The sequence below is a fragment of the Ranitomeya imitator genome, chromosome 1 (genome assembly GCF_032444005.1).
Source record: "Ranitomeya imitator isolate aRanImi1 chromosome 1, aRanImi1.pri, whole genome shotgun sequence".
Lineage (NCBI taxonomy): Eukaryota > Metazoa > Chordata > Amphibia > Anura > Dendrobatidae > Ranitomeya > Ranitomeya imitator.
In genome coordinates this window covers 694,053,690-694,071,791 of record NC_091282.1, presented here as the reverse complement: position 1 = coordinate 694,071,791, position 18,102 = coordinate 694,053,690, and the positions used below count along the sequence as shown (strand labels likewise).

The 18,102-nt window shown below is 46.7% G+C and overlaps 1 protein-coding gene across 2 annotated transcripts in view; it reads right to left on the bottom strand.

The window, feature by feature from the left end:
* Window positions 1-18,102, bottom strand: part of TMEM87A (transmembrane protein 87A) — a 142,286-nt gene that overhangs the window by 40,054 nt on the left and 84,130 nt on the right. For both annotated transcript variants that reach the window (XM_069730597.1, XM_069730605.1), the window contains exons 8-9: window positions 15,850-15,911; window positions 11,005-11,188 (exon numbers count right to left, since the gene is read on the bottom strand). In XM_069730597.1, the coding sequence (XP_069586698.1) occupies window positions 11,005-11,188; window positions 15,850-15,911 (246 nt within the window). The remainder of the gene's footprint in view (window positions 1-11,004; window positions 11,189-15,849; window positions 15,912-18,102) is intronic.

The following is an 18,102-nucleotide window of genomic DNA, read 5'->3' as shown; positions in this document are numbered from 1 at the left end:
CAGCAGGATTGTACACTGTAACCTACACACAGGTCAGGTCGGCGCCATTGTACTGATTACAATGATACCTTGGATGATGAAATCCGTCTTGTGGTTGTTGTTAAATCTTCAGTTTCAGTTTTGAGTTAATGATATGCTAGTGCTCCGCAGCGGCCTGTGGTGCTCTGCTTAGCTATCCACCAGTATGGCTTCTGACAGTTCTCAGTGACTTGCCTGCTATTTTACATGATGAATAAAATTATATGTACTGAAAAAAATCACCTATAAATGCTTTAAATAAATTCATCAAGAAAAAAAAAAAAAAATGGTGCCAGCCACCCCTGTACAATAGCAGCTATTGACAATCCGAAGGCTGTGCCATCTTGGAAGAGGAGATTTTTTTTCCCTCTAGCTACTGAGCAGGCGCGTCCAGAGCCATTTTCAGACACTTTTTTCTGATTAATTTACCGTATTTATAGCATGATATAACAGAATGAACTGCACATTACACATGCGATCGTGCTGCAGCGCATACATATATATATATCTATATATATATCTCCAGGTCCATCGGAGCACCTCCAACAGTGCCTGTCGGGCCGAGCTGGGCAGATTCCCTCTACACCTAACAGTTCTAAAGAGGGCGCTGTCATTCCGGGCTCACCTGCATAGGAGCAATCCAAGCTCCCATCACCATAAAGCCCTGATACATGTAGGTGAAACAGAAAAACCAGAACCCTCGGAACAGCCCAGCCGAACCCAACCGGACCAGAACACCAATCACAACAACCTGACAAAAGCCGGAATTAGGAAGATGGCAGACGAAGGCCAGGAGAGATGTCAGTGACTGGAAGAATGATATCATCAGCTCACAGAAACTGACCATGTACCGGAGCCTACAGAGAGACTACAGACTGGCCCCATATCTGGAGAAACTACCGGACCCCAGAAACCGCCAGATCCTGAGCCGATATAGACTCAGTGCCAACAGTCTGGCCATCGAATGTGGCCGACACAGGCAGACCTACAAGCCCAGGGAGGAAAGACTGTGCCAACACTGTGACCAGGAGGCCATAGAGGACGAAACCCACTTCCTGCTACACTGCTCCAAATACTCAGCAGTGAGGGACACTCACTTCAGGAGACTCTCACATCTCTTCCCAGACTTCATCACCATGAAGGAGGAAGAGAAAACATATATCCTGCTGGGAGAAGAAGAGAGAGCAGTGGAGATAGCAGCGCGGTACGTGAGCGAATGTCAGACTGCGAGAAAGAACTATGATGCCATGGACTATAGCCCCCACAATGGATCTGCCCCATCCACCTCCCCTATGCCATGGACTATAGCCCCCACAATGGATCTGCCCCCATCCACCTCCCCTATGCCATGGACTATAGCCCCCACAATGGATCTGCCCCCATCCACCTCCCCTATGCCATGGACTATAGCCCCCACAATGGATCTGCCCCCATCCACCTCCCCTATGCCATGGACTATAGCCCCCACAATGGATCTGCCCCCATCCACCTTCCCTCCTACCCAACATCCCCACAGTCCCTATCCCTATTGCCTTTATACACTTGCTTTGGCAAAACTGATGTGTATTTGGTCCTGCCAATAAAGCTTCTTTGAATCTTGAATCTATCTATCTATCTATCTATCTATCTATCTATCTATCTATCTATCTATCTATCTATCTATCTATATATTATGCGGGCATAACATTAGCTCAAAACTGAAAATAAAGATTAAAAAGCACCATTATCAAGAGGATCGGTCTACAGGTCAAAAGTGATCAGTTTTTGCTTATATTTTATTCCTGACACTCCTGAGTATTTTGTTATTTTGCGTCTTTGTTTTTTAATCTGCCATACAGTTCCAGAGAGGTGTAGTTTTATTTAGTGCCGATTTTTAATGACTTTATCAAGAATGCAGAGCAACCTACAAATAGCCAGGTGAGCCCCTGAAAGATGCCCCCGAATCGTGCCACATGAGCCCCCGAGTCGTTCCACCATGCCAGATGAGTCCCCCGGGTCGTGCCACGTGCCAGATGAGGCGCTGAGTTGTGCCACCAAGCCAGATGTGCCCTAGAGTCTTGCAATTGTGGCACATGAGCCCCCCGAGTCGTGCAATTGTGCTAGATGAGTCCCCGACCCGTGCTACTGTGCCAGATGAGGAGCAGAGTTGTGCCACCATGCCAGATGAGCCATAGTCATGTCACTGTGCCAGATGAGGCGTTGAGTCGTGCCACTGTGCCAGACGAGCCCCCATATTGTGCCTGATGAGCCCCTGAACCACGCCCCCTAACCAGATGAGGCCAAGCCACACTTCTTTGCCAGATAAGCCGGAGCCGAGACCACTCCCTATTACAGGGTTATTTACATTATTATAAATTAACATACAGTACTTGTAAATAAAAGCAATTTTGCAATTGAAAACCTTAGTGACCACCAATATGACTTTAAACTGAGCTGCAATATAAGAGACTAGTGTCCTCCGATGGGTGACAATCCTGCAGTTGTCGGCTGTACACTACACCATGTTCCAAATTATTATGCAGATGACCTTTTTCTCGGATTTTCCTAAATGGTTGGTGCAAATGACAGTCTAATAAAAGTCATCACCCGTTAGAGTATACATCGAATTTTATTGAAGAAACCTCCCAATGATAACAGTATAATCTCCAAAATGAATAAAAACTCAAAATGCACTGTTCCAAATTATTAGGTACAGTAGAATTTCTATACATTTGATATGTTGTAAAGAACTGAAAATGCTCATTTGTGGAATTTGCAGCATTATGAGGTCACATTCACTGAACAAAAAAACTATTTAACTCCAAAACCTCCTAACAGGCCAAGTTACATGTTAACATAGGAACCCTTTGATATCACCTTCACAATTCTTGCATTCTTGAGTTTTTGGAGTGTTTCTGCTTGTATTTCTTTGCATGAAGTCAGAATAGCCTCCCAGAGCCGCTGTTTTGATGTGAACGGCCTCCCACCCTCATAGATCTTTTGCTTGATGATACTCCAAAGGTTCTCTGTACGGTTGAGGTCAGGGGAAGATGGTGGCCACACCATGAGTTTATCTCCTTTTATGCCCATAGCAGCCAATGACACAGAGGTATTCTTTGCAGCATGAGATGGGGCATTGTCATGCATGAAGATGATTTTGCTCCTGAAGGCACGTTTCTGCTGTAGACCATGGAAGAAAGTTGTCAGTCAGAAACGCTATTTACTTTACAGAGGTCATTTTCACATCTTCAGGAACCTTAAAGGGCCCCACCAGCTGTTTCCCCATGATTCCGGCCCAAAACATGATTTCTCCACCTCCTTGCTGACGTCGCAGCCTTGTTGCGACATGGTGGCCATTCACTAACCATCCACTACTCCATCCATCTGGACCATTCAGGAGTACTCGACACTCATCAGTAAACAAGACTGTTTGAAAATTAGTCCTCATGTATGTCTGGGCCCACTGCAACCATTTCTGCTCATGAACACTGTTTAGGGGTGGCCGAATAGTAGGTTTATGCACCACAGCAAGCCTTTGAAGGATCATACACCATGAGGTTCGAGGGACTCCTGAGGCACCAGCAGCTTCAAATAACTGTTTGCTGCTTTGTAATGGCATTTTGGCAGCTGCTCTCTTAATCCAATGAATTTGTCTGGCAGAAACCTTCCTCATTATGCCTTTATCTGCATGAACTCTGTCTGTGCTCTGTTTCAGTCACAAATCTCTTCACAATATGATGATCACAAAGTTTTTGTGAAGTATCTAATTTATTCATACCTTGTCCAAGGCACTGCACTATTTAACGCTTTTCAGCAGCAGAGAGCTCCTTTTTTATTTCTCATATTGCTTGAAACCTTTGGCCTGCTTAATAATGTGGAACATCATTTTTAAATAGTTTTCCTTTAATTAGAATCACCTGGAAAAGTCTTAGTTACTCACCGGTTAACGGTGTTTCTCGGAGTCCATGACAGCACTATGGAGAGAGGGGATCCGCCCTTCAGGAACAGGAAAACCTACAGATACATAAGGGCGGCACCTCTCCCACGCATCAGTTGGTTTACAGAGCACAAGAGGACCACCAAGGTTAATAGCATACATAATAAACAATAATACAATATTAACTATTCACTACCCGTGAATTATATAAGCAAAGGAAGAGGTGTACACCCAGAACTTAAGAAGACGGGAGGGTATGTACAGGTGCTGTCATGGACTCCGAGAAACACCGTTAACCGGTGAGTAACTAAGACTTTATCGGTCGTCCATGACAGCACTACGGAGAGAATTACAGAGAGTAACTAACTAGAGAGGGACTACAGCTTGCAGCACCCTTACACCAAAAGAGAGGTCAGAAGAGGCACCCAGGTTCAATCTATAGTGGTTATAGAATGTGTTTGGAGAAGACCAAGTAGCAGCCTTACAAATTTGGTCGATCGACACCTCCAATCTTTCTGCCCACGAAGCCGCCATAGCTCTAGTGGAATACGCTTTTAGACCTTCAGGCGGCGGCTTGCCCTTTGAGACGTATGCCAGCGAGATAGCCTCCCTGATCCATCTAGCTAAAGTAGATTTCGATGCTCTATGCCCTTTCCTACTACCCTGATAGGACACGAATAGGGCGTCATCTATCTTCCAGGGATCGGTTACTGCTAGATAATCCAGGATACATCTTTTTACATCTAAAGTGTGTAGCTTCCTTTCCTTATCGTTAGTAGGATTGGGGAGGAAAGATGGAAGAACTATTTCCTGTGTTCTGTGGAATCTGGACACTACCTTAGGAAGATATGCTGGATCAGGGGACAGCATCACTCTATCATCCCTAAGCTGCATGTAAGGGGGAACCCTGGATAATGCTTGGATGTCGCCTATCCTACGTGCCGATGTTAGGGCCACCAGGAAGGCTACTTTAAGGGATAGATTTCTAATAGAGGCTGAAGTAATTGGCTCAAATGGGGCCTCTGTCATGGCTGAGAGGACTAGGTTCAGGTCCCATGGCATGACCCTATTCTTTACCATTGGCCTAGACCGTTTTGACGCCCTGATGAATCTGCTGACCCAGTGATTCTCAGCAATATTACAGCCAAAGAGGGCCCCTAAGGCTGATACCTGCACTTTAAGAGTATTTGGGGATAACCCCATATCTAATCCCTTCTGTACGAATTCCAAGATCTGGACAATCGGTATTGACTGTCCAGCTGTTGCCCCCGAGGTCTGAAGAAATCTCTTCCAGATTCTGACAGATTTTTGTGGTTATCATTTTCCTGCTTTTCAGCAGCGTGTTAATGAGGGCCGGCGAGAACCCCCTATCTTTTAGCAGCGCCCGCTCAAAATCCACGCCGTAAGATGAAGGCCAACCGCCCGAGGATGGTAGACTGGGCCCTGGGATAGGAGATCCGGAATGTCTGGCAAGACCCATGGATCGGATATCGACATAGCCCTCAGGCATGGAAACCACGTCCTTCTGGGCCAGAAGGGGGCGATTAATATTACTGTGGCTTTGTCCTTCCTGATTTTCCTCACCACCAGAGGAAGTAGAGACAGGGGAGGAAAGGCGTAGGCTAGCCTGAAGTCCCAGTTTATGAGGAGGGCGTCTACTGACAGGGGATTTTCTCTGGGGTTCAGAGAGCAGAATTGTGCCACTTTCCTGTTTTCTTTTGTGGCAAACAGGTCTACCTCTGGTTGTCCCCACCTTTCCACGATAAGGTTGAAGATGGTGCCGTTCAGGGACCACTCTCCCTGCCTCAATGTGTTGCGGCTTAAGAAATCCGCCGTAGTGTTTTCTGCCCCTTTTATGTGTAGAGCCGTCAACGAGAGAAGATGTTGCTCTGCTAGATGAAACAGACGATCTGCTACACACATCAGGGATCTGGAACGAGTCCCGACTTGGTGATTTATGTATGCCACGGTGACCCGATTGTCCGAGAATACCCGCACGTGGTGGCCCTGTAGATAGACAAGGAGTGTTTTAACCGCCTGCTCCACAGCCGTTAACTCCTTTAGATTGGAAGACATCTTCATCTGATCACGATCCCAAAGCCCCTGGATCAATGTATCCCCCATGTGAGCCCCCCACCCAGAAGGGCTAGCGTCCGAGGTGATAATACGAGTTATATCATATTCCCAGGGGACAACTGTGGACAGATTCTCTTGGTCTAACCACCAACCGAGGGATACAATAGTGTCTTGGGATAGGGTCAGCAGACTTTCTAGACATCCCCCCAACCTTTTTTGATGTAACAGCACCTCGCCCTGAAGTATCCACGTATGATACTGAGCCCATCGGACCGCTGGAATACAGGACGAGAGAGAGCCTAACAGAGACATGGCTCTTCGTAGGGACATGGTGGGGTTTTTTGAGGCATTCAGCACTTGAAGGTGCAGGCGATTAATTTTTTCTTGAGGCAAACGGCATTCCTGAACCTGGGAATCCAGGGTCAGGCCTAAAAATCGCTGCACCGTCATGGGCTGTAACCGTGATTTTTTAACGTTTAGCATCCATCCCAGACGCTCTAGAGCCGACATCACTTTATGTAACTGCTCCAGACAGTGATCCGCCGTTTTACCTACGATAAGGAGATCGTCCAGGTAGGGGATTATTAGAATGTTGGACTCATGCAGGTGTGCCATAACTTCCGCCATTACTTTGGTAAATACCCGAGGGGCGACCGAAATACCAAAGGGAAGGGCCCTATACTGGAAGTGTTTTACTACCCCATCCAACCGTTGGTGACCTGCACAAATAGGGATATGGTAATAGGCGTCCTTCAAATCCAATACTACCATAAAGCAGTTTTTAAACAGCAGCTTTATTGCGGTTTTAATAGTTTCCATTTTAAATGGTTGAACGGTCAGAAAATTATTCAGCGCTCTAAGGTTAATAATTGTTCTGAAGGAGCCGTCTGGTTTACTTATTAGGAATAGAGGAGAGTAGAATCCACTACCCTGTTCTCCTTCCGAAACCTCTGATAGGACATTTTTATTGAGCAAATCGTGAACTTCCGCTTCCAGGGCCGCCTGTTCCGCTGGAGAGGATCTGAGAGGGGTGATTCTGAAGAAGTTCTGAGGGATAGAGGAGAATTCTAGCCGCAGACCCGTAGCTATCAACCCCAAAATCCAATCACTACTGGAGATCTTGGACCAGGCCGGGTAGAAGGCAGATAGTCTACCTCCCACCGGGGCGACTAGTCATTGGGGTGGTTTTTTGATTTCACGGGATGGCTCCTGACGTCCTCCACCAAACATGAACCCAGTACCTCTCTTCTTTTTATCGTCCCATCTGCTCTGATCTCAGGCTGGTCTCCTCCGAAAGAATCTTTTCCCTGCGAAGGGGCGCCTGTAAGAAGTAGTTGGTAGATTAGGAAACTTCTTCTCATCTGCGGCTTTCTCTAGCAGTTCATCTAGGACTGGCCCAAATAGGTATTCCCCTTCGCATGGGATAGAGCACAGACGGGATCTGGATTGAAGGTCACCCGGCCAACATTTCAGCCATAGGGCCCTGCGTGCTGCGTTCGATAATCCTGCCGCTCTAGCCGCCATTCTTGCCGAATCCGCAGAAGCGTCTGCGAGAAAGGCAGCAGCATTTTGGATTGTTGGCAGGAATTTCAACATGGAATCTCTGGAAACACCTTCTTCCAATTTAGACCCTATCTGATCCAGCCAGACCATCATCGATCTAGCTGCGCATGTCGCAGCTACAGCAGGTCTCAAGACACCCGCCGACATCTCCCATGTCCCTTTAAGGAACGAGTCAGCGTTTTTTTATCTAGAGGATCCTTTAGGGAAGCCATGTCATCAAAGGGGATAGATGATTTCTTAGATGCCTTAGACACCGCCGCGTCTAATTTTGGCGCCTTATCCCATGTGTTCACCATGGGGTCCTCAAAGGGGTATCTTCGTTTAAAGGCCGGCGGAAAAGAGCCTTTTTTCTCCGGCTTCTTCCATTCTCTTTTGATGAGGCTCTGCACCTTGTCATTGAGCGGAAAAGACCTACGTTTTTTAGGGTCTAGACCGCCAAACATTAGGTCCTGGCCTGAACGTTCTGGCCTTTCGTCCGCCACCCCCATGGTGGATCTAACTGATTTAATTAGTTTGTCCATTTGGTCCAACGGGAAACAGAAACGGTTAGACTCTTCTTCCGAAGAGGACGCTGAGGAGACAGAGGCGTCTGAATCTCCCTACTTGGGCCAGCGGACGAATCCGAATTTGAGGCGCTAGGCTCCCTTCTTCTCTTGGAAGGCTCTCCTCGGGATAGGGATTTCAGGGAATCCTTCACCTCCTTTCTGATAATCTCCCTAAGATTTGAAGTGAAATCGGGAGACTCCTCCGCCACCTATGGGAGCGGAGAAAAGGCTATGTAATTTTACCCCGGTGCTACCGCTATACCGTGTTCCCATCAATTTATTTCCTACCGTCTGCCGCACACACGACTGACAAAGTCTCTTAGGGTAGGCATCTGGCAAAGGGCAAGCGCATAGCACGCACTCCTTGTTTTTAACTTTACCAGCGCATTTTTTCCCCTACGGAAATAAACATAGGAAAAAACTGCATCAGGGTACGTTCACGAAGATCTCTTACCCAGGCAGTAGCGGTAGGTACCGGATCACTGGGGGGTCGGTCCAGATCCTTTTGTTTAGATCTGCGACTGGGCTGATTACTGCGTCCGCGGGTCTTCGGCTGGGGGTTCGCATGGGACCTCTCCGAGGATCTGTCCTGCTCCTGCTCCAGCAGACCGACGGCAGCTTCCGGCACATCCATAGCTGCAGATGGGCACACAAGCAGCCCTGCAACGTTTTGTTCGGCTATAAATAGCCCTTCCCCCGGATCCGGAACATGTGCAGCTGTGTGGCCGAATCAACCCTCCCACGTGCAGGACACTCCTCCACCCCCAATCCCCCCATCCCCCCCCCCCCCCCCCGCCGCATGCAGGACAGCGGCGCTGTGAGCAAAAAACCGGCCGGCGTTTGACTTCCGGTTTAGGCCCCGCCCCCTGTGCGTCACTTCCGGTTTCGGGCAGTGCACTCAGGGACGCTCCCGGAAGCCGGCTCCGCCGGACCCCCCAGCCGCCCCCGCTACACTACCGCCGCCCACGGCTGCAGCACAGCGGCGATTGCGGCAGAAGCCAGCGCCCGCCCCCGGCTCCGGTCCCGCCCCCCCGAACCGAAAGGAGCGCACAGGGCGCTCCCTGAAAGCCTGCACCACACTGCACCGACGGGGGACCAGAGGTGGGGAAGACCGAGGCCCAGGAGGGGGAACCGACTCTGGGGGGGACATACTCACCTCGCTGCCACTGGGAATGGACCTCCACCGGACGTCGCTCCAGCCTGCACCGCTCACTGTCGTGGAGTCCTACCCGGACCCACCGTGGCGCTTCCAGGGACCCGCACTGCCCGAGGTAGGAGACCCCCTCGCTACCTGGGTCGGACAGCCAGCCTGGGTGTTGATAGGTGAACGAAGTCGTCGTATCTGAAAGGAATCCTGTCCTCCAGGAATAGGAAACCAACTGATGCGTGGGAGAGGTGCCGCCCTTATGTATCTGTAGGTTTTCCTGTTCCTGAAGGGCGGATCCCCTCTCTCCGTAGTGCTGTCATGGACGACCGATAAACTAATTATCACATGTGTTTAAGATTGATTTCAGTTATCTATTGAGCCCTAAGAAACAATACCATCCACAAGTTTATTTGAAAAACAAAACAATTAAATCTTTATGACACTTAAATCCAATTTGCATAATAATTTGGAACACAGTGTATATAGCTGACAACTTGCTGCATCAGCCATGATCAATGTTGGCATCGACCATAGCTCTTCAATCCCTTAAATAGGCTACGTTCACACTAGCGTTATGCTAGTTTGCGTCGGGATTGCGTCGGGTGACGCAGCGGCGATGCATGCGTCATGCGCCCCTATATTTAACATTGGGAACGCATGCGTTTTTGTTTGTTGCATTGTGCGACGCATGCATCTTTTTTGCCGCAAGCGTCGGACCAAGAAAACGCAACAAGTTGCATTTTTCTTGCGTCCAAATTTCGGCAAAAAACTACGCATGCGTTGCAAAACGCAGCGTTTTTGCGTGCGTTTTGGTGCGTTTTTGCGTGCGTTGCGTCACCGACGCAGCGGCGCACAACGCTAATGTGAACGTAGCCATACTGCTGTAAATAGTAGCTATAGCATCTAGATGGTTCCCTGTTTATCCCCATCGGCACCCTCACATCTTGATCGTGTGGTCTTGATGTTTGCCATGGCAATTTATGGCCAAATAATGGCCTTAGTGTCAGCCGGCTATAGCAGCCTCTTCAGACGTTACAAACAGATAGGTGCTAAAATACATTTTTTCATTCCTGTCATGTCACTTTGCATTAATTCCTGAAAAACATCTGAAGGGTGGGTGTTTACTGCTGAGGAGGAGCCACTTTTTCCTTTTTTGCCTAGTGTCAGCATACACCCCCATGGTTACCTGCGTCCCCAATGAAGTGATAGAGAAAATAAGTTTTGTAAATTTCCTTGGAAAAAAAAATGAAAAATTGCAGCTACATTTTTAAACCCTTTAAATTGTTAACAAAATAAAACAAGATTTTACAAATGGTGCTGATGTAAAGTAGACATGAGGGAAATGTTATTTACTATTGTTTTCAGTGGTATGACTATCTGGATTAAAGGGAATAGTCAAAGTTTTAAAATTGCTGCATTTTTTTAATTTTTTTGTTAACATTTCTGATATTTTCATAAATAAACACAAAACATATCAACCTATATGTATCATTATCAAAGTATAAAAAGTTATTGCTCCATAATGTGGCAATGGTCAGATTTCAATAATTTGGTCAGGTCATTAAGGGTTAACTGTCAAAAGTTTACCGATCCTAAGGATAGACACAATCAGTATCAGTTCTGAACAACTTCCACGCCACATAATCACTACTGTACTGCTTCTTACACAAAGTTGACATTTTATAATATGGCAATAAGTTATGATTTATTTCCTTATGTATCGATGATGTGTATATTACCAGACTGTCCATGGTAGCGGATGTTCTGGAATTCGGCATAAAACACGGCCTTTTCGAGCATGCCCAAGAAGATCACAGCACCAACCCAGAACTGGATTCTCAGCAGGTCCCTCCAATAACACGCAGACCAGGCCAGCCACAAGACCCCAAACAGGACGTACACAATGCACATCACCATGAAGAACTGAAAGAAATGCAAGATGTTACCATGGACATTCACCATTAAATACCACTGTGCTTTTATGTAAATCATTCCAATAGTTTTATGCTTATTAATTTAGACCTTTACAGGGGTAAGCAAGGCTGGTAAAATTGTGTTATGGGAAGCTTAGAATGATGTAAAATACCAAAAGAAGCCATACATTACTAATCCTCCACCGCTCCGATTCCAATGCTTCTCCGGAGCCTCTATGGTATTCACTTCCTGCTCCAGTGATGATGACCGCTGCAGCTAATCACATCTCCGTGTGAAGGATGTACGGTAATCAGTAAAACAGGCAGTAGAGCCCAATAAGTGACCCGGGTTGTGATGGAACCGAAACAGATGGCGAACGGTAAATCAAAAATTAGTTCATTATAAGGTGTTTCCAAAATAATTTTGCCTGGTTGGATAGCCCTTAAAGGGAATCTGTCAGTAGGATCAAATCTCCTGAGCGGTCTATATGGGCATGGAGGTCAAAGGAAGCTAAATAAAATAATATCTTGATATTTGTATCTGATGTCTTATTAAGAAAAACAAGTATTTCACTGAAACATTGCGGACTGCCTCCTTTGGCCTCACTCAATGGTCCTCTGAGGCCACTCACAAAGATGGCCACACGCTGGACCTCATCTTCACCTGCCTGCGCTCCCTTACTAATCTCATTAACTAACCCCTCCCCCTGTCTGACCACAACCTACTGACATTCTCTTCCCTCTCCTCTTCTAGTGTGCAACCCCCACTCCACAAACTCACTCACCCTTGCAGAAATCTCAAACACCTCAATTTACACTCACTGTCTGAGTCCCTTCTCCCTCTTACAGACATAGCCTCCCTTCATGACACAGATGTTGCTGCCACTTTCTATAACACCACAATAACAGCAACACTCGATTCGGCCGCCTCGCTCATGCGTAGCAAAACTTGTACACTCAACAGGCAGCCCTGGCTGACCAGCCTGACCAAAGAACTGAGAAGGGCTTCCGGGATTGCTGAGCGGAGGTGGAAGCGATCCCGCACTGCCAACCACTTCACTGCATACATGCAGTCCCTCGACAGCTTCAAGTCCACACTCACTGCCGTAAAACAAACTTACTTCTCATCTCTCATATCCTCCCTGTCTCACAACCCTAAACAGCTTTTCAACACTTTCAATTCTCTACTCCGTACTCCTGCACCACCTCCCTCCCCTCTCATTTCTGCTGAAGACTTTGCCTCCTTTTTTAAACAGAAGATCGATACGATCAGAGAAAGCTTTGGCCCACAGCGCCCAATGCCCCTCTTTGCTGCTCAACCCTGTTCCTCCAAAACCAGCTTCTCCACCATGGCAGAAGATCACACCTCACCACTTTCAAGCTTGACCCGCTCCCGTCCCACCTCATCCCTAACCTCACCACACTCTTCATCCCAACCCTAACACATCTCTTCAACCTATCACTCACAACAGGTGTCTTCCCCTCATCCTTCAGACATGCCAAGATCACACCCATGCTCAAAAAACCCTCCCTCGACCCATCCTCTGTATCTAGCTATCGCCCAATATCTCTTCTCCCATATGCCTCAAAATTACTGGAACATGTCCATCTTTACCTGTCCTCCCACCTCTCCTCCTGCTCCCTCTTTGACCGCTTACAATTTGGCTTCCGACCTCATCACTCACCTGAAACTGCCCTAACTAAAGTCACCAATGACCTACTAACTGCCAAAAGCAAGCAACACTACTCTGTCCTCCTTCTCCTGGACCTGTCTTCTGCCTTTGACACTGTAGACCACTCCCTTCTGCTGCAGATCCTCTCATCTCTCGGCATCACAGACTTGGCCCTATCGTGGATCTCATTATATCTGACAGACCGAACATTCAGTGTCTCCCTCCCCCACACCACCTCCTCACTCTGCCCCTTGTCTGTCGGTGTTCCTCAAGGCTCTGTTCTAGGACCCCTACTCGTCTCCATCTACACCTTCGGCCAGGGACAGCTCATAGAATCCCACGGCATGCAGTATCAGCTCAACGCTGATGACACACAGATCTACCTATCTGTACCTGACCTCACCTTTTTACTCACCAAAATCCCACACTGTGTCTGCTATCTCGGCCTTCTTTTCTGCCCGCTTTCGAAAACTGAACATGAACAAAACAGAAATCATCTTTCCCCCATCTCTCTCTACCCCTCCACCAGACCTGTCTATCAATGTCTGCTTACTTTCCCCAGTCCCACACGCCCGGTGCCTCAGGGTGATCCTCGACTCTGCCCTCTCTTTCAAGCCACATATCCAAGCCCTTGCCTCCTCCTGCCATCTCAAACTAAAAAATATTTCCCGGATCCGCGCATTCCTTGACTGCGACACCACAAAAACACTAGTGCATGCCCTTATCTCCCGCCTTGACTACTGCAACCTCCTACTCTCTGGCCTCCCCTCTAGCACTCTGGCACCGCTCCAATCCATCCTACACTCTGCTGCCCGACTAATCTACCTGTCTCCCCGCTATTCCCCAGCCTCTCCCCTATGCCAAGCCCTTCACTGGCTTCCTATCGCCGAGAGACTCCAGTTCAAAACCCTTACAAAGACATACAAAGCCATCCACAACCTGTCTCCTCCATACATCTGTGACATGGTCTCCCGGTACATACCTACACGCAACCTCCGATCCTCTCAAGATCTCCTCCTCTGCTCCTCTCATCTCCCACAATCGCATCCAAGACTTCTCCCGAGCTTCCCCCATACTCTGGAACTCTCTACCACAACACATCAGACTCTCGCCTACCATAGAAAACTTCAAAAAGAACCTGAAGACTCACCTCTTCCGACAAGCCTACAGCCTGCAGTGATCCTCAACCTACTGAACTGTCACACGACCAGCTCTACCCTCTCCTAGTGTATCCTCACCCATCCCCTGCAGACTGTGAGCCCTCGCAGACAGGGTCCTCCCTCCTTATGTACCTGTATGCCTTGTTTTTTGCTCATGTTTAATTGTATTTATCTTTATTTGCCCCCTTTTCACATGTAAAGCTCCATGGAACAAATGTTGCTATAAAAATGTATAATAATAAATTAAATAATAAAAAATACGTAAATGAGCTGTTAAAATATTGAGGGGGAGACAGGTCTCCCTGAGAATCTGCCTCCAGAACTTATTTTAAATAAAAGGAGGCGCTACCAGTGTGAGACATGTAATGACTGATATTATGCTCTCCTGATCTCACTGCTGTGTGACTATTAACTATCTGTACAGCAGAGATGAACTTTGCCTCATTACAGATTTGCAGCTGTCCTCTTATAGTGATTCAGTTTCCATCCTATCCGCAGCCAGTGTGAAGGGCAGCACAGCACAGCCGAATTGACAGCACTGCGAGAGGAGAGCTGTAGATGTATTTGCAATGAGGCAAGGTGGTTCAAATCTGTTGTACTGCGATAGCTATAATCAGGCACAGCTCTGCAGCAGAGCTGACAACACTATGGGAGGACATCTGCTGGTGCAAATGTGTTTGTAATGAGACACAGTTCAGGTCTACATTGCAGTGAGATTAGGAGAGAGAGCGGACTTTCACAATGGTAACACCTCCTTTAATTTATAATTATCTCTGGAGGAAAATTCTCAGAGTTCAGTGTCCCGTCCATAGATCTTAACAGCTTGTTTACATATTTAAAAAAATGAAAAATTCTCTGGAGTAAAACATTGGATCGCAGATATCAAGATATCTATTTATTCAGCTTCCTATGACCTACATGCAGATATACACGGCTTAGGAGGGTTCATTCTACAAACAGATTCCCTTTAAAAGAGGTAATTACTTCAAATAATCACTGATAGCACATCTGAAAATCAGCCATGTATCTAGAAAAGTACGAATCATCCTCTGTTCAAAATATTTAGATTCCAAGTGGAATACAGCTGTAAAAAAACTCCTCATAGATGGAAAATTAAACAGGTAATGAGTCTTATAAAAAGGCAACACATACCAGGTTTGCTTTTTGTTGTTGTTTTTTTTTAACTTCTGAGGTTTTTTTTTAATCAAATAAATCCATACGAGTTCAGTATCTTTGTAATCGTACTAACCTGACCTAGGGAATTATGCTGTCAAGTCAGTTTTGACATACAATGTATGATGGTAAAACAAAAGTTTCAATAAATAAAAAAAAAATAAAACATGGAAGAATTGCATTTTTTACACTATTTGATCCCACTGGAATTTTACCATATTGTTCAGTGCACAACACGGTATAGAAAAATTCACAGGGTTGAAATGGGGGAGTGAGGAGACTCCACAGAACCCACAAATGTCCATTGTTAATGAGGTCAGAAAGAAAATAGTTCAGAAGAGGTAAAATAAATGTTAGGACCCTGCCCCATGAAATAGTAACTGGCCTATATCTGCCATATGCCTGTATTTTAGCTGAATAAATGGGAGAGGAGAATTAGCATAGCGCTCTAAACCCAATTAAAAGTTATTTAGGGCCATAAATCAAAACAAGGGGTATGATGCAAAACAGGGAAGTGGCAGGACAGAAGCATGGTAGTGGTTTGGGTGGGATAATACAGGTGACAGGTTCCCATTATTATAGCCAGATGATCTAGTCATTCCAGGCTGTAAACAGACAAGGGTTTTACTGCACATTACACCAAACACTTTCCACAATATACTCACGATCATGCGCGGATAGTCTGCGGGGGACAAGTATTCATATGGGCCTTTCACTTCAATTTTCACTGCAGAAAAGCAAAGCACCTGACGTCAGTACTGTAGGAAATGCTTATATACAGGTGAATTCTATGTTTTTCCCATTCTACCTTAAGAACATACTGACTAATGGATACATATTCTCGTCATATGAAAGAATGCCTATGATAAAACTGCAACTCACTGAGATGCAAGGTTTTGCCAGCAGGTATTTACTTTTTACAGTTTTTCATATTGACTAAAGAGAAGTTACCTCTAGGGATGAGCTGACCAGTGGAAGTTCAGGTTCGGCCAAACTTTAGTCCTAAGTTCTGTTCAGGTACCAGAACTGTAACTGCACTTGAACCTGAACCCCATTGAAAAGAACGGGGACCCGAACTCTCTCTCTCTCATTAAAACGGACTTCAGGGAGATGTCCATGCTCAGAATTTCACATTGGACACTTAGTGACCGATACGAACCCCGAACTTTTAGGCTACGTTGCAGAAATGCTGTGGAAATGTCCTCAGCATTTCCGCAACTCCCTACTACGGGTAAAACGCATGCAGAACTCACATGCGTTTTCCCGCAAAACACAAGTGTTTTGCAAGCGCTTTTAGCTTGCAGAATGCTTGCGTTTTCAAGCGATTTGAAGCATCGCTTGGAAAAGTGTTTGACAGGTTGGTCACACTTGTCAACCATAGTGCTTGACAAGTGTGACCAACTTTTTACTATTGATGCTGCCTAAAAGATAGAATGTTAAAAATAATAAAAAGAAAAAAAACTAAAAATATGGTTATCCTCACCTTCCGACAGCCCCCGATCTCCTCAGCCGTGCTCCCGATACGTTCCCAGGGATGCATTGCGCGAAGGACCTTTGTGACGTGACGGTCGTGTGACCGCAACATCATTCCAGGTGATTCGCACAATGCATCCCTGGGAACGGAAGCCACCGCGTGCACCGCTGAGAGCCGGGAGGACTCCGGGGGCCATCAGAAGGTAAGTATATCACAATTTTTTTATTTTTATTTATTTTTTTTTTTTACATGAATATAGATCCCAGGGCCTGGAGGAGTGTCTCCTCTCCTCCAGACCCTGGGTACCATCCGCACATGAAGCGCTCACTTTACGCATGGTGGGCATAGTCACATGCGTAAAGTGAGCGCTTCAATGCAATCCTATGGAGGCGGAATCGCTGCGATTCCGCAGAAATTATGAATATGCTGCAGATTTTACCGCTATGCGATTCTGCAGCGGGAAAATCCACAACATGGGCACAGCAACTGCGGAATTCCACAGGATAGTGGTTTTTAACAGTTTTTAAGCATCTTTGCTGCGGCAAAAAACGCAGGCAAAAACGCATAAAAAACGCAACGTGGGCACACAGCCTTAAGTTTGGGTTTGCTCATCTCTAGTTACAACCCCTTTTTACCACCCATGGCAGCTTTCAGTCGCAGACGTTGATTAAAAGGTGACATTTATATTTTTTCATGGTGAAAGAGAATCACCACCACACTGGGGTTCAATACTTTTAATGTTTAAAAAGAATGTCAGCAGATTTTTGTTACCTCATCTAAAAACAGGATGTAGGAAAAAGAGACCTCAATTGCTGCAACGTGTCACTTTGTGTCTGAACTGCTGCACCCAGTAAACTATCACAATTTTTAGATATAGAATGAAGCAGAGCTCAGAAAGCTATCACACCAACATCAGATTTCAATGTACATTGTCTATTGACAGTGAGCTGCTTATCAGAAGAGGGGGTGTGGACGAACAAGGGCTCACGTGCGCTGTAGTTTAGGCAGTGTTAAGGTACCGTCACACTAGACGATATCGCTAGCGATCCGTGACGTTGCAGCGTCCTGGCTAGCGATATCGTCCAGTGTGACAGGCAGCAGCGATCAGGCCCCTGCTGTGATATCGCTGGTCGGGGAAGAAAGTCCAGAACTTTGTTTCGTCGCTGGATCTCCCGCTGACATCGCTGAATCGGTGTGTGTGACGCCGATTCAGCGATGTCTTCGCTGGTAACCAGGGTAAACATCGGGTTACTAAGCGCAGGGCCGCGCTTAGTAACCCGATGTTTACCCTGGTTACCATCGTTAAAGTAAAAAAACAAACGCTACATACTTACCTACCGCTGTCTGTCCTCGGCGCTCTGCTTCTCTGCTCTGGCTGTGAGCGCCGGGCAGCTGGAAAGCAGAGCAGTGACGTCACCGCTCTGCTTTCCGGCCGCTGTGCTCA